At 51.3% G+C, this 23,233-nt stretch overlaps 1 protein-coding gene and 1 long non-coding RNA gene across 3 annotated transcripts in view; one reads left to right on the top strand and one right to left on the bottom strand.

Annotated features, from left to right (window-relative positions):
- Positions 1-23,233, top strand: part of COL26A1 (collagen type XXVI alpha 1 chain) — a 185,328-nt gene that overhangs the window by 38,103 nt on the left and 123,992 nt on the right. For both annotated transcript variants that reach the window (XM_035280586.3, XM_035280581.3), the window contains exon 2: positions 21,047-21,169. In XM_035280586.3, the coding sequence (XP_035136477.1) occupies positions 21,047-21,169 (123 nt within the window). The remainder of the gene's footprint in view (positions 1-21,046; positions 21,170-23,233) is intronic.
- On the bottom strand, positions 10,684-19,339 carry LOC144580216 (uncharacterized). Its single transcript, XR_013529359.1, has 3 exons — positions 17,858-19,339; positions 11,861-12,381; positions 10,684-11,531 (listed from the first exon to the last, which is right to left on the bottom strand). It is a non-coding gene; the product is annotated as an uncharacterized LOC144580216 (long non-coding RNA).

Genomic DNA, 23,233 nt, shown 5'->3' with positions numbered 1-23,233 from the left:
TGGTGGGATCATAGCCAGTGAGCTCCTGGGTGGGCTGCCTAGCAGGGTGGATGGGTCTTTAAAATACTCAGCATTCAGAATCGTCGGTCAAGATGAGAGATGCTAGATGCGGTGGCTCATACCTGTAATCCCAGCACTTAGGGAGGACGAGGACAAGGAGGAGGATTGCTTGAGCCCAGGAGGTCGAGACCAACCTGAGCAATATAGCAAGACCCTCATCTCTACAAAAAATTTCAAAATCAGCCAGGTATGGTGGTGCAGGCCTGTAGTCTCAGCTGCTCTGGAGGTTAAGGCAGAAGGATTGTTTGAGCCCAGGAGGTCAAGGCTGCAATGAGCTATAATTGTGCCGCTGTACTCCAGCCTGGGCAACAGAGTGAGACTGTCCAAAAATTTAAAAAAAGGAATAGTCTTTCTAATGGGCTCCCTTCTCCTTCCCTTCCCTTTTTATCTCTTTCTTTCTCTCTCTCATAATCTCAGCTCACTGCAACCTCCCTCTCCCGGGTTCAAGTGATTCTCCTGCCTCAGCCTCCCGAGTAGCTGGGATGACAGGTGCATACCACCACACCTGGCTAATTTTGTATTGTTACTAGAGATGGGGGCTTCACCATGTTGCCCAGGCTGGTCTCGAACTTCTGACCTCAGCTCATCCTCCCTCCTCAGCCTCCCAGAGCGCTGGGATTACAGGCGAGAGCCACCGTGCCCCGCCTTCATTCTCATTTTGAACATGCATTCCCATGGGAAATAATCTGATCGTAAAACCTATTAGACATTGAACAGAAACATCATAAAGTTGTTTCTTCCAATGCTCAGTTTATGTATAATTAATTCCTCCACTGCCCGGCTGCCCCCAGCTTTCCTATTTACTTACCACCCACTCAATGCCAGACGCTGCCGCAGAGATCCACGTTGAGTAAGTTTCTGCTCTCAGGGAGAAGAAGACAGTCCTCCCCCCGGGTGTTGCGGTGGCTGTGAGTGCCATGGGCAGGGCTGGGGGAACGACAGGGAGGGGACCAAATCTGTGCAGAGGGGACAGCAAGAATTTGAGAGTGAAGGGGCCACTTGAGTGGGATGTGGAAGATGAGTAGATGGCCTTCCGGGAGGCAGGGGTGGCAGGGGAGTGGGCGTACTAGACTTCTGTGGCCTAAGGCCCAGATGTGGGGAGACGCACAGCTCAGCCTAGGGCTCAGGGGGTCAGGAGCACAGGGGGAGCGTCGAGGGTCATGGCAGCCCACACTGCCTTTTTTTTCTTTCTTTGAGATGGAGTTTCACTCTGTTGCTCAGGCTGGAGTGCAGTGGCACAATCTCAGCTCACTGCAGCCTCTGCCTCCCAGGTTCAAGTGATTCTCCTGCCTCAGCCTCCCAAGTAGCTGGGATTACAGGTGCACACCACCACGCCCGGCTAATTTTTGTATTTTTATTTTATTTTCATTTTTGTTTATTTATTTATTTGTTTTGAGACAGAGTTTTGCTCTTGTGGCCCAGGCTGGAGTGCAATGGTACCATCTCGGCTCACTGCAAACTTCTCCTTCCAGGTTCAAGCGATTCTCCTGCCTCAGCCTCCTGAGTGGCTGGGACTAGAGGTGTGTGCCACGATGCCTAGCTAATTTTTGTATTTTTAGTAGAGACAGGATTTCGCCATGTTGGCCAGGATGGTCTTGAACTCCTGACCACAGGTGATACACTCGAGTTGGCCTCCCAAAGTCCTGGGATTATAGGCATGACTCACTGTGCCTTTCTTCATTCTCTTGTTCATTCAGTAAATACCGCTGATGTGTGCTCTGCGCTAAATCAGAACGAGGGGTGGGGAGATGGGAGTTTGGGGTCTGTCCTCTGTCTGCAGTTACATGGGGCAAGTGGACAGCAGGATGTCTGCACAGGTGTGTCCCACGTGAGGCTGAACATGGCAGGAAGTTGTCACTGAGTCCCTGGCTTGGGGATGATTTTGCAGACCCAGGGATGGCACTGTCGAACCAGGTGTTTGCAGAACTACCTGCCTGGAGAGGGCATCAGGCTAAGGCTGTCTCTGATCCTTCAAGTCCTCTGGACAGTGGAGAGCTGCCTCAGAGGCTCTCCAGAGGCTGTAGCCTCTGCCTGCCTGGTCTCCCAGTCGCTGGGCTTCTGGGTGAGAGGCAGCACTGCCCTGAGCTTCCTACCAATGGTGTGAGGATGATGATGAAAGCCGTGCCAATGGCATGGTCTCTAAAGCCTCTCCCAGCTCTAATCCTGCCAGGTGGAGGAGGAGAAAGAGGAGAAGGAGGAGGGGGAGGAAGAGGAGGACTAGAAGAAGAAATAAGAGGAAGAGGAGGAGGAAGATGAGGAGGAGGAAGGGGAGGATGAAGAAGAGAAAGAGGAGGAAGAGGAGGAGGAGGAGGAGAAAGACCCTGGAGAGGGATGGACCCTGTAGCAATTTCCCAACTGGGCCCCAACCCAGGACCCCACCTCTTGCCTCCAGCGGAAAGCTCCAGGCTCTGGTGGTGTTGAAGTCACGTTTCCCTGAATGCTGCCTGCTGGGGGCTACACGAGCTGCCAAAAATTCTTACCTCTGAGAGGTAGAAAGAAATGACAGATTTGGAAAGAAATGATCCAACACAAAAGGCAAACTCCATCGCCAGCTGGATTTCTTTCTTTCCCACTGGATTCTCCCCAGCCTGGACTTCGCAGGGGAACTGGGGAATTCCTCAGACACGCCGAGCCAGCAGTGTGTGGCAGGGGTGCCACCAGCTGGCAGGCGATTAGTCCCAGAGCCCCCGTCCTTTGGAAAAGGTGTTCTGCTGGTGGAGACGCGCTGGGTTGTGACGTGATTGTGCTGGACGCCAGATTCCTCAGTCAGTCCTTTTCAGCAGTCACATTCCTTAGATTCTTATCAGGGACTTTCCCCCAAGTGAACACTGGGAACCAGCCTCCCCGCTGATTGCAGGAGGATGGGAGGAAATTAAAAGCAGGAGTCCTGGCGTTTGTCCTGGTTCTGTCACCAGCTCGCTGTGCCAGCTTGAGCCCTCCCCCTTCTCTGGGGCTTGGTTTTCTCACCTGTAAAAAGGGGGTTGGGGCAGGATGATCTTTCCAAGGCCCCTGACTGTGCAAAATGTATTTTCTTTCTTTCTTTCTTTCTTTCTTTCTTTCTTTCTTTCTTTCTTTCTTTCTTTCTTTCTTTTTCTTTCTCTTTCTTTTTTCCTCTCCTTCCCTCGTTCTCCTTCCTTCCCTCCCTCCTTCCTTCTTCCCTCCCTCACTCCCCCTTTCCCTCCTTCCTTTCTTTTCCTTCCTTTCTTTCTTTCCTTCTCTCCTTCCTTTCCCTTCCTTCCCTTCCCTTCTCTTCTTCCTTCCTTCTTGTCTCCCTCTCTCTCTCCCTCCCTCCCTCCTCCCTTCCTTCCTTCCCTCCCTCCTCCCTCCCTCCTCCCTTCCTTCCTTCCCTCCCTCCTCTCTTACTTCCTTCCCTCCCTCCTCCCTCCCTCCTCCCTTCCTTCCTCCCTCCCTCTTTCTCCTTCTTTCATCTTTCTTTTCTTCGACAGGCGCTTGCTGTGTTGCCCAGGCTGGAGTGCAGTGGTACAGTCTCCGCTCACTGCAGCCTTCACCTCCTGGCTTCAAGCTATCCTCCCTCCTCAGCCTCCCAAAGTGCTGGAATTACATGAGCCACTGCGCCCAGCCCACAAAGTCTTAATAACTCTCCATTCAAGTCCATAGTGAGATGGTTTCAGGAGACAATAGATGTAAACAAAATTCTGTCTTTTCTTTGCAGAGTGGGAGATGCTTTCGGCACCCTTGCTGCAGTGGGAGATTAGGAGTGGGGGGGCTTTTATGTGTCCCTCCTTCATGGGGAAGCATTCCTCCACCTGAAATGGTGCAGCTGAGATTGACATTCCCCATTCCCAGAGACCAGACTCCCAGGGGACCTTTCTAGTGAGTTCCAGCTTTCCGTCCCATGCTCTGCGGGGTGGCTGTTGGTTGTACCTAACTGCGAGAACAACCATGTCGGTAACTACCACTGATCCTTCACAAGGTACGAACTGTTTACGTATTCATGGTTTTTTTCTTTTTTGAGATGGGGTCTCGTTCTGTCTCCCAAGCCGGAGCACAGTGGCTCAATCTCAGCTCACTGCAATCTCCGCCTCCCGGTTCAAGCAATTTTCCTGCCTCAGCTTCCCAAGTAGCAGGGACTACAGGTGCCTGCTATCATACCCAGCTAATTTTTGTATTTTTAGTAGAGAGGGGCATTTCACCATGTTGGCCAGGCTGGTCTCGAACTCCTGACCTCAGGTGATCCACCTGCCTCAGCCTCCCAGTTCTGAGACTACAGGCGTGAGCCACCACCCCGGACATATTCATATATTTTTGCTGATCTCAGTTGGCAGATTCTTTTTATTTTCATTTTTCAAAGAGATGAGTATATTCTGTTTTCAGAAATGAAGTCTCACTGCCTTTCCCCGGTTGCACATAGCTCACTGCAGCCTCAAATTTCTGGGCTTAAGTGATCCTCCTGCCTGAGCCTCCTGAGTATCTGGTGCATGCCACCATATCTGGCTAATCTAAAACTTTTTGGGCTGGGCGCAGTGGCTCACACCTGTAATCCCAGCACTTTGGGAGGCTGAGGTGGGTGGATCACTTGGGGAGTTGAAGACCAGCCTGGCCAACATGATGAAACCCCATCTCTACTAAAAATACAAAAAGTTAGCTGGGTGTGGTGGCGCGTCCGTATAATCCCAGCTACTCGGAAGGCTGAGACAGGAGAATTGCTTGAACCTGGAAGGCAGAGGTTGCAGTGAGCTGAGGTCACACCACTGCACTCCAGCTGGGTGACTGAGTGAGACTCCGTCTCAAACACACACACACACACACACACACACACACACACACACACACACACACACACTTTCTGTAGAGACAGGTCTTGCGATATTGCCCAGGCTGGTCTTGAACTTCTGGCCTCACATGATCCTCCTGCCTCGACCTCTTAAAGTGTTGGAATTGCAGCATGAGCCCCCGCACCCAGCCTGAACCATCTTTTCAATGGCAGTCCTCTTCTCTTCTGTTGTCCCACATTTTAAAACAGCTTTTATTAGAATGGCGTTTATTCAGAATGAAAGACCCCAGGATTATCCTGACTAAATTTCAGATTAAAGCCTGATCGAGGCTGGGAGCAGCGGCTCATGCCTGTGATCCCAGCACTTTGGGAGGCCAAGGCAGGTGGATCACCTGAGATCAGGAATTTGAGACCAGCCTGGCTGACATAATGAAACTCTGTCTCTACTAAAAATATAAAATGTGCTGGTGTGGTGGCACGCACCTGTAGTCCCAGCTACTTGGGAGGCTGAGGCAGGAGAATCACTTGAACCCGGGAGGCGGAGGTTGCAGTGAGCCGAGATCATGCCACTGCACTCCAGCCTGGGCAACAGAGCCAGACTCTGTCTTAAAAAAAAAAAAACAAAAAACGATTCAAGCAGAAATAATGAGCCCAATTTGAAGCAGCATTAGAAAAGTAAGTCTTCTCTGACGTATTAATACAAAGGTCACATGCCCATACTGCAAGTCTTCTAAGCCCGTGGTCCCTAATCGTTTTGGCACCAGGGACTCGTTTTGTGGAGGACAATTCTTCCACAGACTGGGCTGCAGGGGTTGGTTTCAGGATGATCTAACGTTGCATTTATTGTACACTTTATTTCTGCTGTTATTGGATTGTGATATGTAATGAAATAATTCTACAACTCACCATCATGTAGAATCAGTGGGAGCCCTGAGCTTGTTCCCCTGCAACTAGACGGTCTCATCTGGGGGTGATGGGAGACAGTGACAGATCGTCAGGCTTTAGATTCTCATAAGGATCCGGCAGCCTAGATCCCACGCATGCGCAGTTCATGATAGGGTTCGTGCTCTTTTGAGACTCTAATGCCGCCGCTGATCTGACCCGAGGCGGTAATGCCAGTGATGGGAGCGGCTGTAAACACAGATGAAGCTTCACTCGCTCGCTTGCTCTCTGCTCACTTCCTGCTGTTTGGAAACAGGCCACGGAGACTGGAGAACCCTGTTGTAAGCAGCACACAGGTGTGTCAGTCATTCCTCATGATATAATTTCATGTACCTGCAAGATCTCATTTGCCCCTGACCATAAACTCAGTGTGGAGGGTATGTAAATGAGCCTTTTTTTTTTTTCTTTTTTTTTGAGATGGAGTCTTGCTCTGTCGCCCCGGCTGGACTGCAGTGGCACTATCTCAGATCACTGCAACCTCCGACTCCCAGGTTCAGGCAATTCTCCCACCTCAGTCTCCTGAGTAGCTGGGATTACAGGCTCACGCCACCACACCTAGCTACTTTTTGTATTTTTAGTAGAGACGGGGTTTCACCATGCTGGCCAGGGTGGTCCTGAACTCCTGACCTCATGGTCTGCCTGCCTCAGCCTCCCAAAGTGCTGGGATTACAGGAGTGAGCCACTGCGCCCAGCCGTAAATGAAGACTTCTTAAGGTAGAGTGCAGTTGGGCTTTGTAGCTGCCGGTTTTTTTTTTTTTTTGAGACAGCCTCGCTCTGTTGCCAGGCTAGAGTGTAGTGGTGAGATCTTGGCTCACTGCACCCTCTGCCTCCTGGGTATAAGCGATTCTCCTGCCTCAGCCTCTCAAGTAGCTGGGATTATAGACAGGTGCCACCACGCCCAGATAACTTTTGTATTTTTAGTAGAGATGGGGTTTCACTATGTTGACTAGGAAAGTCTCGATCTCCTGACCTCGTGATCCACCCGCCTCAGCCTCTCAAAGTGCTGGGATTACAGGTGTGAGCCACCACGCCTGCCTGCATCTGCCTGTTTGATGTACAGTAGCCTTCATTTCAAACCGATGTAATATACAAAATTTTGAGCAAACTGAGTTGACAAAGCAGGAAATCAGCTATTGAACCTGAGGTTCAGGTACCATAAAACCGTTTCAGCCATGCACAACAGAACTGGACTGGAGCCTGCCTCTGCTCACCAACCCAAGGCCTGGGCACTGTACATCACCCTGGGGTGTGTGAGGGCATCGCAGGGGCCACACAGCTAGTTAGGGGCATTGTATGTGGCAGGGGCTCTGTGAACGTTTGTGGGATCAGTGAGCAAAGCCACCTCAGCCCACGCCATCCAGATCGGGCACGCTCACTGGCAGCCAGCTGTGGGAGTCGCGGGACGTGGGCCATGCTGAAGTTTATGGAAGTGAGGTGTTTGTATGTCCAGTAGCTAAAACCCCAAGTGAAGGGGATGGTCAAGCTGAAGCAGCCTGGCTCTCACCGACCCAGACCCAGTCCAGGAGGCTGTCCACGAAGGCAGTCTGTTGGTGACAAAAGTGCAGATACCAGGCCAGGGGCAGTGGCTCACTCTTGTAATGCTAGTGTTTTGGAAGGCCAAGGCAGGAGGATTGTTTGAGGCTGGTCTAGGCAACATGGAGAGACCCCCATCTGTATAAAAATTTAAAAATTAGCTGGGTACCCCCAGGCAGTTTTATCTGGTAAAGCGACAAAGAAAAAAAAATTATCTGGGCATGATGGTGCTCTGTAAATGCTGATCCTCCCTGAATGCTGATGCTCCCTAAAATGATCCTTCCTAAAAGTGATACTACCTGAATGCTGGTGCTCCCTAAAGTGATCCTCCCTAAATCCTGATCCTCCCTGAATGTTAATGCTCCCTAAAATAATCCTCCTTAGATGTGATCCTTCCTGAAAGCTGGTGCTCCCTAAAGTGATCCTCCTTCAATGCTGATCCTCCCTGAATGCTAGTGCTCCTTCAATCCTGATCATCCCTAAATGTGATCCTCCCTTATGTGATTCTCCCTAAGTCCTAATCCTCCCTCAATCCTGATCCTCCCTAAATGCTGATCCTCCCTGAATGCTGATCCTCCACCAGGTAGTCCTTCCTCACGTGATCCTCCCTGTACGCTGATTCTCCTTAAATGCTGATCCTCCATTGTGTGGTCCTCCCTCACATAATCCTCCCTAAGTACCAATGCTATGGAAAGCGTGTGGCACCATCTCCTCCCAGCCTGTCCTCTCTGGCCCTCCTATTAACGGCGGTAGCTGGGGATCACTGCTCAAGTGCTCAAAACCACACAGTCTGCTTGACCAAATCACATAATTCTCAGCTGCCCCCTCCACATGGGAAACTCAATCCATCAGTGGCCCCGCCAGCCCTTCCCACCAGCCCTTCCCACCAGTGCGCAGGCAAGGAGCTGATGCTACCTGCTGGGGTCTCTGAGGTGGGGTGGGTCCCAAAATTCCCCACCGTGGAAGCTGCTGGAGAATAAATGCGGATAACGAGGAAGGAGGAAGCCTAGAGGCTGGTGGCACAGCCGTGCTCTGGGGTATGGGTCATGCACTCCCGAGGCCCCTCTCCGTCCTCCCTGATGGGAGTCCACACAGCTCCGCCCTTCAGACCTCCATGCTGTGCCCTGGAGACCATGTCATCATCTCTGTGTTTTTGCAGAAAGATTTGGTCAGTTGCCGCAGAAATTTCAGATCATCTTTTCCCTCTAAAAATCAAGGGCCTTAACTTTTCAATTCCTCCCCGTAGTGCTTCGAAACAGACAGTTCCAGTAAAAACTATTATGAGGAAACGCAGGCGGGTCTGTCTGCTATCCAAACACGCCTACTGTTTTTGTGCCCTAAAAACTGATCAGGCCATGGTGTTACATACACTCGGCTATCCCTATGTGAACAAAACCGGCACTCCCTGCGGTGCTGAGGCGGATGAATGACGGACAGGAAGAGCAGCCTTAGAGACGCTCATTTTGCTGGGAGAGATGACCCAATCTGTGCCGGTTTGCCTGATGGCAGACAGATGATGGAGAAGTGCTCTCAGGGGGCCACTGGGGGGCTGTGACTGTGAGTACCTTCATGGACTGTGTCCATTTACCCTGACTGGGCTCAGCTTCCAGCTTCTGCCTGTCTATCCTGCCCAGCAGGTACTCCTAGAACCCCCCACTCTGACCCAGTTCCTTTTAAAAACTTTCCACGTGTTGGCTGGGGGCAGGCCTGTAGTCCTAGCCGCTTGGGAGGCGGAAGAATCTCTTGAACCCAGGAGTTCTGAGACCAGCCTGGGCAACATAGCAGGATCCCATCTCTGCAAAAAATTTATCAAAAAATTAGCTGGTCACTGGGGGTGGTGGCTCATGCCTGTAATGCCAGCACTTTGGGAGGTTGAGGAGGGCAGATCATGGGGTCAGGAGTTTGAGACCAGCCTGACCAACATGGTGAAACCCTGTCTCTACTAAAATTACAGAAATTAGCTGAGTGTGGTGGCACGCACCTGTAATCCTAGCTACTCAGGTGGCTGAGGCAGGAGAATCACTTGAACCAGGAGGCAGAGGTTCCAGTGAGCTGAGATTGTGTCACTGCGCTCCAGCCTGGGCGACAGAGTGAGACTGTCAATTTAAAAAAAAAAAAAAAAATTAGCTGGTCATGGTGGCATGCACCTGTAGTCCCAGCTACTTGAGAGGCTAAGGCAGGAGGACTGCTTGAGCCCAGGAGGTTGAGGCTGCAGTGAGCTAGAATTGCAGCCCAGGCAACAGAGCAAGACGCTGTCTCTATACTCCAGGGTCAACATGTCTCTTCACCTTCCACCCCCATCAAGTGGGCATCCTGCTCACCCCTTCCAGGATGAGGCATCTACTCCACCCACTGCAGGCAGCTCATTGCACCCATGGGCAGCTCTTCCTGGGAGCAGGTTACCTCCTTAGCCTGAGCAATGCCTGTCTCCCAGCAGCCTCATGCCCTGAACTGACTCCATGCCCTCTGGGGCCATGAGAACAAATCTGGTCCAACTCCCCTATGGGATCTCGGGGCAAAATGCTGGCTGCCTTCACTATGGCCCTCAGCTTGTTTCTGCTCGATATTCCTGGGGGGCCCGTCCTTAACAGCTCTCACCTGCACTGCTAGAGAGGGCAGGTCGGAGCCTGAGGCACCATGAGACCTCCCTTTGACCTGGCCAAATCCTGGGCAATGACTTTTCTTCCCACAGAAGCACATGGCTCTGACATCAGCCTCCCCTCCCTCCAGCTCAGTCACCTCCTGATCATGGGACAGCGGCCACAGATGCTCCTCCCAGGGCTCTGGGTGGCAGTTTCTCTGCTTTTCTATTGAACCTCAATGGCAGACACAGGGAGATTCCTCAGTGAGGTGGGAGGTGGGATTTGACTCTGGAGGCGGGGTGCAGGCACTGGACCAAATTGAGGACTAGCTAAAACAGGGAAGAGGTGAAAGGGCCTCTCCATAAAACATGCCTCCTAGCACCACGACAGTTTACTATTGCTATGGCAACACTACAAGTTACAGCTGATTTCCATGGCAATGACCCGACGACCCGGAAGTTAGCATCCCTTCAAAGTTACCACCTGGAAGTTACCACTTAATCATATGCAAATTAAGGGGGGTATAGAGACATTCTGAATAACCCAGCCCTTAATTTGCATATCATTAACATGGGTCTAAATGTGAGTGCAGCACTGCCCCTGAGCTGCTGCTCTGGGCACACAACTTATGGGGTAGCCATGCTCCACAAGGCACAGACCTCTGCTGCTGCTGTGCACTGCTACTTCAATAAAAGTTGCTAATACCACCGGCTTGCCCTTGAATTCTTTGCTGGGCTAAGCCAAGAACCCTCCCTGGTTAAGCCCAACATTGGGGCTCACCTACCCTGTGTAAGTGGAAGCAGATTCTGAGACAGAGTCTAATGAGGAAGGTGTTTATTAGGGATGGCTTTTAGGATGAATACCTGGGGAAGGATGGGGAATGAGGTAGGAATGAGCAGAAGATGTGCCTTCGTATCAGCCAGGACCACTGCCCCAGACCCCACGAGGCTCTGCAGCTGGGAGGGTCATTCAGGGTTGTCCCCAGGCACCTTTGAAGTGTGTCTCCACCAGTCACAAGATGGAGGGTGCCCTGGGAAGAGCTGGGACTTTGGACGAGGTGACTTTGAGCAGCTGAATGATGGATATCTGTTGATAGCACTTCTTGCAGCTGGGGCTAAAAGCCTTTCATTTCAGGGGATCTGGGTGGCACAGCCCAACATCTATACCACAAGGGCTGGTGGGCATGGAGGGGAACAAGGCATTTTGCTATTTTGCTAGAAAGACAGCCTGGGATGGCCTATGATTTGTAGAGGCCACATCTCACACCGTTGACTCATGCTGAACTTATTGTTGGCAAGAACCTCTACGTCCCATCTGGGGCTGTCCTCTGGGCTCTGGGGCTGCAGTGTAGGGCTTCACATTCGCCTGGCCATATTTTATCTTGTTAGACTTGGCTCCTTGCTGTGGCTGTGCAGATCTAGCTTGGATCCCAACTCTCTCCTAAGACTCAGGGCCCTGTCTCTGCCAGCTCCTGGTCTTCCACAGTTTCCAGCAGCACTTTGCTGCCTTCCCAGTCAAAAGGCTTCCTATTCTAGAGGCATGGTCCCAAGAAAAGAGACAGCCATGTGCCAAGACCCAGATAATCTGGCTGTTGAGCAAAGTGTTGAAGGGTTGCCCGCTGACTTGCTGCATGGTCTTGGACATGTTATTTACACCTCGCTGTGCCTCAGTTTCCTTATCTGTGAAAGTAGAATAATAACGGTACTTACTACCCAGAGTTGGGTGAAGATGATTAGGACACCTTGCTTAGGTAGCAGAATCAGGAGGGGAAGAGAAACCACTCCACGCATTTGGCTGGGGTCTGAACCACACTCAACCCTTGTCTCATTGGTTTCAAACAGGAGTAGGGATAGTTCCTCCTCCTTGCTATTTTTCCTGGCCCTTGAAGGACCTACCAGGGGATATTTTATTTGCTCTTTGACTATTAATCATTCTCAACAGCAAAGTGGATGGAGCATGGGATTGGGAATGAGAAGACTGAGTTTCAAGGCATAAATTTACTACATACTCATTCTGTGACTTGCAGTCTTCTCTGGAGTTTCTTATCTGTAAAATTCTTGCGTGCCACGTTGTTGAGAAGATTGAACGAAGGAATGTACATATATTCGTTTGCCAGGGCTGCCATGCCACCCTGGGTTTCTTGGCAAGACTGGGTGACTTAAGCAAAAGAAAGTTATCTTCTCATAGTTCCGGAGGCTGGAAGTAGAAGATCAAGGTGTGTTACCACCTGATTAGGGTTCTCACCTGCTGCACAGATGCAGCTAAAATACTGGGACAGCAGGTGTTGCAATAGAGAAAGGGTTTAATTATTGTAAGGCAACCAAGCAAGGAGGACAGGAGATAGTTCTCAAATCCACCTCCCTGAAATTGCAGAGGCTAGGGTTTTTAAGGATGGTTTGCTGGGCAGGGGGCTAGGGAATGGGTGCTGCGGATTGGTTGGGGATGAACTCATAAGGGTGTCCACTTCTGGGTGAGAGATCCTGGGTCACTGATCTAGTTGGTGTCCGTTGGTTCATCTGAATGCAAACTCTGAAAAATATTGCAAAGACCAGTCTTATGTTTCACCATAACATGACTCCTGAGTGCTAAGTTATTACAGAAAAGCAAACTAGGGAACAACGGTGGATTCTCATTTTACCATACCTACATCTTAGCAACTTTTGGTTATCCTGGAAGAAGTTGCATGACTAAGGATCATTGTTCTTAAAAAAAAAACAAAAAACAAGTTTATTAATCTTGCTGGACAGCCTGCCTGGGTCTAGGAGAGGAAGGTAGTCAGTTATTAGTGACTACTGTCTATTGAAATGATTGTACATGGAATCACGCATGAAGGATGAAAAGTCAGAGAGAAAGGAAAATAAATATAACAAACATCTTATGATTTAGCTATGCCTCTATATCGTTTTCTTTGAGACAAGGTCTCACTTTCCATCCAGGATGGAGTGCAGTGGTGCGATCATGGCTCACTGCAGCTATGAACTCCTGGGCTCAAATGATCCTCCCATCTCAGCCTTCTGACTCTGGAGGTGGGGTGCAAACACTGGACCAAATTGAGGACTAGCTAAAACAGGGAAGAGGTGGAAGTACTTCTCCATAAAACATGCCCCCTAGCGCCATGGTCCCTGGTTAAGCCCCAACATTGGGGCTTACCTACCCTGTATAAGTGGAAGCAGATTCTGAGACAGAGTCTAACATGGAGGGTGTTTATTAGGGATGGCTTTTAGGATGAATACCTGGGGAAGGGAGGGGTATTCATTTAGGATGAATTTAGGGCAGACTGTATGGTTCTGGTGGAATTGCTTGAACCCAGGAGGTCAAGGCTGCAGTGAGCTATGATTGTGCCACTGCACTCCAGCCTGGGCAGCAGAACAAGACTCCATCCCCCACTGCCCCCCAAAAAAGCCCTGGGCCCTGACTCAGGCTCAGGGCTCAAGTGTCTCTGGGAGGGAGGAGACCCATGAGAGCAAATCCCAAAGCAAAGCTCAATTGGGAGCACTGGGGCTTGGGAGGCCAAGCCTGAGGCTGGGGTAGAGGTGGTGGAATGACTCCAGAGGCAGGGCTTGGACACCAGACCAAACTGAGGACTAGTTACATAAAACAGGTCCAGGGTGGGGGCATCTTCCCATAAGACACGCCCATCGGTGCACCATGTCCATTTACCATTGCCATAGCAACAACCTCCGGAGTTACCACTCCTTTCCATGACAGTGACCAACAACCCTAAAGCTACCACCCTCATCTGGGAAGGTTATACATAAACCACCCCTCAATTTGCATATAATTAAAAGTGGAGCTGGGCACAGTGGCTCATGCCTGTAATCCCAAGGTGGGCGGATCATTTGAGGTCAGGAGTTTGACACCAGCCTAACCAATATGGTGAAACCCCGTTTCTACTAAAAGTACAAAAATCAGTTGGTTGTGGTGGCATGGGCCTGTAGTCCCAGCTACTGGGGGTGGCATGGGGGGTGGGGCTGAGACAGGAGAATCGTTTGAACCTGGGAGGCGGAGTCCAGCCTGGGTCACAGAGCAAGACTCCATCTCAAAAAAAAAAAAAGTGGATATAGATGTGAATGCAGCCCCGCCTCTGACTGCTACTCTGGGCACCACCTGGGGGTAGCCCTGCTCTGCAGGACGCGGGACCCCAGCTGCTGCTGTGACATGCCATTTCAGTCAAAGGCATCACCACCGGCTCGTCCTTGAATTCTTTCCTGGGGGAAACTAAGAGCCCTCCCAGGCTGAGTCTCAATGTGGGGGCTCCCCTGTCCCGCATCACCAGGGCTATGGGGGGAAGAGGCTGCTTCAAGCAGCATCTCTGAGGGTGGCAGGCAACCTCGGAGAGGGGCTGGCTGGTCACATTCGGAGATGGGCATGAACCTGGGGAGTGTCCTGAAGGTCCCTCTATCCCATCGTGACATGATTTCCTGAAATCACTTAGCACGGGTTTTCTCTGTTAACCCGCAGTTGCTTTGAGGGTTCAGCCAAGCCACAGAGCCAAACACTTGGTGTGGTAAAAGTGCTGTGTAAGGTTGCTCGTCCCTTTGGGGAAGTAGGCCTCTTCTTGCAAGAAAAAGAGACTTGGGGTGGGGTGTGGTGGCTCACGCCTGTAATCCCAGCACTTTGGGAGGCCGAGGCAGGTGGATCACTTGAGATCAGGAGTTCAAGACCAGCCTGGCCAACATGGCGAAACCCTGTCTCTACTAAAAATACAGAAAATTAGCTCAGTGTGGTGGTGGGTGCCTGTAGTCCCAGCTACTTGGGAAGCTGAGATAGGAAAATCACTTCAACTCAGGAGGCGGAGGCTGCAGTGAGCTGAGATCCCACCATTGCACTCCAGCCTGGGCCTCAAGAGGAAACTCTGTCTCAAGAGCTACAACAACAAAAGAAAAAAGAAAGAAAAGAAAAAAGGAAAGAAAGAAAGTAGGAAAGGGGGAACGATCCAAGATGGCCGATTGATAACAGCTCGGGATTGCAGCTCTCAGTCAAAGTGCAGAGAACCAGAGGACGCCACACTTTCAGACAAATTCTGGTCGCTCACAGAGCAGAAGATCCCCAGTGGGGGAACCACACGGGTCCCCAGCACGACTCCTGAGGCCGGCGCAGCGGCTGTGATGGCACCTCGGCGCGGCAGCTCTCGGAGCAGAGTAAACGAGACCGGTTCCCCTTCTGACCGAGGTTTGGAGCCCGGGGAAGGCAGAGTTGCCCATTACGGTCACAAGAAGGAAGCCAGACAGGAGGATCCTGGGCAGAAAAGCACCATCAGTCTTAATGCCGCTGCTCTGGCCCTGGGAACTAACAACTTGGACGTCCAATCAAGAGACCTAATCTGAAAGTTGGTAATTTCAAAGATGGCAGGAGGATAAATTTACAATGATGGGAAGAAACCAGCGTAAAAAGGCTGAGAATACTCAAAATCAGAACACCTCTCCCTCTAAAGATGATCACAGTTCCACATCGACAATGGAACAAGGCTTGATGGAGAACGAGCGCATCCCAATGACAGAATCACTCTTCAGGGAATGGATAATAAGAAACTTCTGTGAGTTAAAAGAACATGTTGTAGCCCAACGCAAAGAAACTAGGAACTTTGAAAAAAGGTTTGACAAAATCTTATTGAGAATAGACAACTTAGAGAGGAATATAAGTGAATTAATGGAAGTGAAGAATATAATACAGGAACTCCGAGAAGTATGCACAGGTTTAAATACTCGAATTGTTCAAGCAGAAGAAAGGATATCAGAGGTCAAAGTCCAACTTAATGAAAGAAAACAAGAAGACAAGATTAGAGATAAAAGGATAAAAAGGAATGAGCTAAGTCTCCAAGAAATGTGGGACTATGTGAAAAGACCAAATCTACATTTGATAGGTGTACCTGAATGCAACGGAGAGAATGAATCCAAGCTGGAAAATACCCTTCAGGATATTATTCAGGAAAATTTTCCTAAACTAGCAAAGCAGGTCAACATTCAACCCCAGGTAATACAGAGAACCCCACAAAGATATTCCTCAAGAAGAGCAACCCCAAGGCACATAATCATTAGATTCACGAGGGTTGAAACGAAGGAGAAAATACTATGGGCAGCCAGAGAGAAGGGTCAGATAACCCACAAAGGCAAGCCTATCAGACTTACAGCAGATCTCTCAGCAGAAACTCTACAAGCCAGAAGAGTGGGGGCCAATATTCAACATCCTCAAAGAACAGAACCTTCAGCCCAGAATTTCATATCCAGCCAAACTAAGCTTCACAACTGAAGGAAAAATAAAATCTTTTATGAACAAGCAAGAACTCAGAGATTTTATTACCACCAGGCCTGCTTTACAAGAGCTTCTGAAAGAAGCATTACACATAGAAAGGAACAACCAGTATTAGCCTGACTAAAAATATACCAAAAAGTAAAGAGCACCAACATAAAGAAGAATTTACACCAACGAATGGATAAAACAGCCAGTCAACATCAAATGGCAGTAACCCTAAATTTAAATCGACTCAATCCCCCAATCAAAAGACACAGCCAAAACCCAATGGCATGTTACATCCAGACCTGTTTCACATGCAAGGATACACAAAGACTCAAAACAAAGCGATGGAGAAAGATTTACCAACCAAATGGAGAGCAAAAATAAATAATAAATAAATAAAAAGCAGGAGTTGCAAATCTCGTATCGGATAAAATAGATTTTAAAGCAACAAAGATATAGTGGTAAAAGGATCAATGCAACAAGAGCTAACGATCCTAACACCCAGATACATAGAGACTTAGACTCAATGAGACAGAAAATTAATAAGGATATCAAGGACTCGAACTCAGATCCGGAACAAGTAAACTTAATAAATATTTATAGAGCTCTCCACTTCAAATGCACAAAATATACATTCTTGTCAATACCGTATCACACCTACTCATAGGTTTAAATGAAACATTGATTGGCCATTATTAATACCCATTTTTTTTTTCAGAATAAAGCAATATTTCCGTTCACCCTCCCTCTCTCTCTTCCTCTTTCTTTCTCTCCTTTACTCATTTTTTTTTCTTTCCTTCTCTCAGAAAAAGAAATCAACTTGTAAACCCCAAGATCCAGGTCAGCAATGTCTCTCTCATTGCTTGAATTCCTTCCTTCCCTTCTCTCCTTCCCCCCCTCCCTCCTTCCCTTCCTCCCTTCCTTCCTTCATCCCTTCCTTCCTCCCTCCCTTCCTCCTTCCCTCCCTTCCTGCCTTCCTCCCTTCCTCCTTCCCTCCCTAAAAAAAAAAAGAAAGAAGGAAAGAAGGGAGGGAGGGAAGGAAGGAAGGAAAGAAGGAAGGAAGGAGGGAGGGAGGGAAGGAGGGAAGGAAGGAGGGAGGGAGGGAAGGAAGGAGGGAGGGAGGTAGGGAGAGAGGGAAGGAGGGAGGGAGGGAAGGAAGGAGGGGGGGAGGGAGAAAAGGAAGGAAGGAAAGAAGGAAGGAAGGAAGGAAGGAAGGAAGGCAGGCAGGCAGGCAAAGAGACTTGCTGTGGAGCAGATCTGTCCCCAAGGCCTTTGCTAGGAGTGAGTTTACGGTCGTGGACCCTCCCTGAGTGCTCCACTTGAGAGAAGGGAAGGGAAATGAGAAAGGAACATTGCTGAGATGATGCCTAGAGATAATGCCAGTCCCTTGCCGTTCTGATGGAGGCTGCCAGGAGTGTGTTCATTTCTTTGCAGTTCGAGGACTAGGCCTGACACATCTCAGTTCTGTCCTCCTGGGTTAGTCCTTCCAGGAGGCTGGTGAAAGGGGCATCCGTCTCCTGCTGAGTGCCTTTCTGGGTGCAGGTATTCTATAGCTTGAAGAGCTCTGTTCACGCACTGCTGTGCCCCTGCATAGTCAGGGCTAAGGTGTGCAGGTGGGCAGGGGCAGGACAACACCACCAGACAGAAGACAGAGGCAGGACACAGGGGTCCTAAGGGCAAGGCTGTGCGGGTCCCCGGAACTGTGGGTACCTGGGGACGCACAGGCTTTAGAATTCCATCTGGAAAAGCCTGGGGCCCCCTTACTTGCCTCTGCCTCCCTTCTTCATTGTTCTTGGCCAGGTTTTGATTTTTGGAAGCCATTTCCAGCCCATTTAAAGACCAAATGTTCTGGAGACGCTGATTCGAGGTATTTGGACCAATTCACAACTCATTTCCCAATGGAAAGCCCTGACTGTGGTTCAGATGTGCTGGATAGTCTTTCCATTCTAGAACTCTCGGGTGCATCAGAGATGCTGGATGGTCTTTCCATTCTAGAACTCTCGGGTGCATCAGAGATGCTGGATGGTCTGTCCGTTCTAGAACTCTCGGGGTGCATTTCAGGATTCCATAGTGACCCATCCCAAGGAAAGTCTCACCTCTCTCTCTTTTTTTTGTGTGATAGAGTCCTACTTCGTCACGCAGGCTGGAGCACAGTGTCGCGATCTTGGCTCACTGCAACCTCCGCCTCCCAGGTTCAAGCAATTCTCCTGCCTCAGCCTCCCCAGTAGCACCTGCCACCATGCCTGGCTAATTTTTGTATTTTTAGTAGATATGGGGTTTCACCATGTTAGCCAGGATGGTCTCGATCTCCTGACCTCGTGATCTGCCCGCCTTGGCCTCTCAAAAGTGCTGGGATTACAGGCGCGAGACACCACACCCGGCCCAATTTTCCCTTTCATGGATCATGCTTTTGGTGGCAATTTTAAGATCTCTTTGTCTAGCCTAAGATCCTGAAGATCTTCTCCTGGTTGTTGTTGTTGTTTTTTCTGAGATGGAGTCTTGCTCTTGTTGCCCAAGCTGGAGTGCAGTGGTGCAATCTTGGCTCACTGCATCCTCCCCCTCTCAGGTCCAAGTGATTCTCCTCAGCCCCCAGAGTAGCTGGGATTACCTGCCAATATGCCCGGCTAATTGTTTGTATTTTTAGTAGAGACAGGTTTTTGCCATGTTGGCCAGGCTGGTCTCGAACTCCTGACTTCAGGGTATCCTCCTGCCTCAGCCTCCCAAAGTGCTGGGTTTACAGGCATAAGCCACTGAGCCGGCCTCATCACAACTGTAAGAGGTAGATTTTTACATATAACTGAGGCTCAGAGAAGGGACATCACTCTGCCTGAGTCCTACAGCAGGTTTGGGGCAGAACCAGGTTTTAAACTAGGTCTCCTGGTGCCTGTGAGGAGGGGGCTCAACTTTTCACTGCTTTTCCCTTTTCTTCCATGTTTTTATTTTGTTTTATTTGTTTTTTTGAGACAGAATCTGGCTGTCACCCAGGCCAATTTTCAATTTCTAGGCTATGGGGATAGGAGGAGGAGGTGGGGGCACCTTGACCTTATCCCATATTGTTTGCGTGCATCCCTTTCTCCCTCCTCCTTTCCACTGCCCAAGCTCACAGCCCCTCACCTCCTGTACTCTGAAGGCATCTATTCCCTACCCTGGCAGGGCACAGGTCTTCCTTTCTCCTGGCTCCTCCCCTTCCTTCTGGCTCCTCCCCTTCTATCAGACTTCTAGCTCTTTCTTTCTTTCTCTCACTCTCTCTCTGGCTCTTTCTCCCTCCTTCCCTCTCTTTCTCTCTTGCTTTCTCTCTCTCGGCTCTTTTCCTCCCTCTGTCCCGCTCTCTCTTTCTCTCTCTAGCTATTTCCCTCTCTCCCTCCTTCTCTCCCTTCCTCCCTCTATCCCTTCCTATCCATCCTTCCTTCTCCCTCCCCCCTTCCTTCCTTGCTCCCTTCCTCCCTCCCTCCTTTTCTCCCTCTCTCTTTTTCCTTTCTCTCTCCTTCCTCCCTCCCCTCTTTCCTTTCCCTTCCCTTCCCTCCTTACCCCCTTTCTTCAGTGGCGCCTTCATAGCCACTATGAAACTGGGCTCAAGCCATCCCCCTTGCCTCAGCCTCCTGAGTAGTCGGGACTACATGTGTGCACCACCATGCCTGGGCCAATTTTAAAATTTTATTTTGTAGAGGCAGGGTCTCACTATGTTGCTCAGGCTGATCTTGAACTCCTGGGCTCAAGAGATCCTCCTGCCTCAGCCTTCCAAAGTGCTGGGATTACAAGTGTGAGCCACCTGGCCCAGCAGGCAAGTCTCTAGACACATCGTGATCTCTCTCCCTCTGTGCCTGTCACACTGCTGTCTCCTCTGCTGGCTTTGTCCCCTCTCATGGCCCCCACACATTGGTCGGTTGGTCGCTTGGCTAACTTATCTTGCAGTTCTCAGCTGGTGGCCTTAGGACCTGTTGGCGGGTCTGTTCCTGTAGCGTTCCTGAATTTCAGCACATGGTGGTGGAACTTATCACCTGCCATTCCTAGGATCTGTGTCATCTCCTCTCCTCTCCCCACCAGGGTAGATTTCCTTGCACAGGGCTGAGCCTTTTTTTTTTTTTTGAGATGGAGTCTTACTCTGTTGCCAGGCTGGAGTGCAATGGCACAATCTCGGCTCGCTGCAACCTCTGCCTGGGTTCAAGCGATTCTTCCACTTCAGCCTCCCGAGTAGCTGGGACCACAGGCATGTGCCACCATGCCCGGCTAATTTTTGTATTTTTTTTAGTAGAGACGGGTTTTCACCACGGCCAGGATGGTCTCGATCTCTTGACCTCGTGATCTGCCTGCCTCGGCCTCCCAAAGTGCTGGGATTACAGGCGTGAGCCACCGTGCCCGGCCTTTTTTTTTTTTTTTTTGAGACAGAATCTTGCTCTGTCACCCAGGCTGGAGTGCAGTGGTGTGATCTTGGCTCACTGCAACCTCCACCTCCCAGGTTCAAGTGAGTCTCCTGTCTCAACCTCCCAAGTAGCTGGGACTACAGGCGCATGCCACCATGCCTGACTAATTTTTTGTATTTTTTTTTTCTTTTTACTACTTCAGTTTTCTGTGGAAATTTTTTGTATTTCAGTAGAGATGGGGTTTCACTGTGTTAGCCAGGATGGTTTTGATCTCCCAACCAGGTGATCTGCCCACCTCGGCCTCCCAGAGTGCTGGGATTGCAGGTGTGAGCCACCGCACCTGTCAAGGGCTGAGTCTTTTTCACCAATTCCGCAGAGTGGTCAATAATTGAAATGATGGCTTGGTGGCCAAGGGTTGCTAGTGTTCTCTCTTCCCCTCAGACCAAGACAAAGGGTCTCAGTGGGCCTCTCATCCAAGAGAACGAGCCCCCATCCCAGGTTTGTGGGGGCCCCTCCCTGTCCAGCATGACCTCCTGACCCGAAGTTGGCACCTCTGGGAACAGGCAGGGCTCACGTGACTGCTGCTCTCTCCACAGGCACTGGTGCCATCACACGGTGACAAGGACGGTGTCCTGCCAGGTGCAGAATGGCTCGGAGACGGTGGTCCAGCGTGTGTACCAGAGCTGCCGGTGGCCGGGGCCCTGCGCCAACCTCGTGAGGTAAAGGCTGCTGGGCCAGCCCGCTCTGCCCTTCCCTCCCGTTCCCTCGGACAAACCCAGTCCCAGCACGGCTCTGGGAGAGGCTGGGCTGTGCTCACAGACAAAGGCTGAACATGCATTTATGGAGCACCTTCTGTATACAGGGCATGGGGGTATGTGTGTGCAAAGATGTCAGGGACGTGCTCCCCACCGACACAGAACCTCACAACCCAGTGGGTGTTTGACAGGCAGATCCCCACAGATGAGCGGGGTAAGGGGACCCAGGTCGGGGAAGGGCCAGGTGGGGCGGAAGAGGGAACCAGCCAGCCTCGCCGCTCCAGGCTGGAAGGAGGGGCTGCAATGACCTTGGAAATCCAGTCTGCCTTTGCCCCGGCCCTCACAGGCCTCACCCCTGGCAGCACCGCCCCACTCACCAGGCCCGTCCCACTCACTGGCTCTACCTCTCACGGGACTGCCCTTCACCAGGCCTGCCCCTCATCAGCCTCACCCCTGAGCAGCCCCACCCTCTCGCCAGCCCCACCCTCTCACCTGTCCCACTCCTCAGCAACCCCGCCCCTCACCAGCCCCACCCCTCACCAGCCCCACCCTCTCACCTGTCCCACTCCTCAGCAACCCCGCCCCTCACCAGCCCCACCCCTCACCAGCCCCACCCTCTCACCTGTCCCACCCAACAGCCCCACCCTCTCCAGCCCCGCCCCTCACCAGCCCCATTCTCTCACCAGTCCCGCCCCTCACCAGCCCCACCCCTCACCAGCCCCACCCCTCACCAGCCCCACCTTCTCACCTGTCCCACCCAACAGCCCCACCCTCTCCAGCCCCGCCCCTCACCAGCCCCATTCTCTCACCAGCCCCATTCTCTCACCAGTCCCGCCCCTCACCAGCCCCACCCTCCAGCCCCGCCCCTCACCAGCCCCACCCTCCAGCCCCGCCCCTCACCAGCCCCATTCTCTCACCAGCCCCGCCCCTCACCAGCCCCACCCTCCAGCCCCGCCCCTCACCAGCCCCACCCTCCAGCCCCGCCCCTCACCAGCCCCATTCTCTCACCAGCCCCATTCCTCAGCAGCCCCGTCCCTCACCAACCCCGCCTCTCACCAGCCCCACCCCTCACCAGCTCTTCCCATATTAGCCCTTCCCCCTCATCAGCCCCACCCCAACCAGCCCTTCCATCTCACCAGCCCAGACGCAAACTACAGCCTTCAGTGGATCCTCAGCAACTGCAGAGAGAGAGATCTTGCTGTCAGACCCCAGCATTCAGAGTCTCCAAAGTTCCACCTCCCCTTCTTTTCCCTTCCTCCTCCTCTCCACGCCCTGCTCAGCTCCAGGGACTGGCTTCCCCATACCACTCTCCCCACAGCCTGCCCAGCCTGGGGCCTCTACCCCAAGTACCGTGGAGCCACTGTCCTTAAACTCTGAATCCCTTCCCCTCACCTCCTTTGTGCCCTCCCTAACGGGACATTTTGCATGGGTCCGGGTTCTCCAGAGAAACGGAACCAATAGGACGGGCTGAGGGAGAGTGGGAGAGAGATTGAAATGGTAACAAATGGACTTAACTGTGTGATTGTGGAGACTGGCGATTATCTCAAACTTGCAGGGGGCGCTGGCTGGCTGAGACCCAGGGGAGAGAGCTGATGTTGAGGCTTGAGGTGGGAGGCCAGCTGTGGTCAAATGCTTTCTTCCTCCGGGGAAGTCAGGCTTTTTCTTTAAGTCTTCGAATGATTGGACAAGGCCCACCCACATTATAGCAGGCAACCTGCTTTACTACAAGTCTGCTGACTTAAATTAATCTTAGCCAGGCGCGCTGGCTCATGCCTGTAATCCCAGCACTTTGGGAGGTGGAGGTGGGAGGATCACAAGGTCAGGAGTTCGAGATCAGCCTGACCAACATGGTGAAACCCCATCTCTGCTGAAAATGCAAAAATCACCAGGTGTGGTGGCGGGCGCCTGTAATCCCAGCTACTCGGGAGGCTGAGGCAGGAGAATTACTTGAATCCAGGAGGTGGAGATTGCCGTGAGCTGAGATTGTGCCACTGTACTCCAGCCTGGGCAACAGTGAGAATCCGTCTT

The sequence above is a fragment of the Callithrix jacchus genome, chromosome 2 (assembly GCF_049354715.1).
Source record: "Callithrix jacchus isolate 240 chromosome 2, calJac240_pri, whole genome shotgun sequence".
Taxonomy (NCBI): Eukaryota; Metazoa; Chordata; class Mammalia; order Primates; family Cebidae; genus Callithrix; species Callithrix jacchus.
The sequence above is the reverse complement of the archived record's forward strand: the minus strand, read 5'-3'. Positions and strand labels throughout refer to the sequence as shown.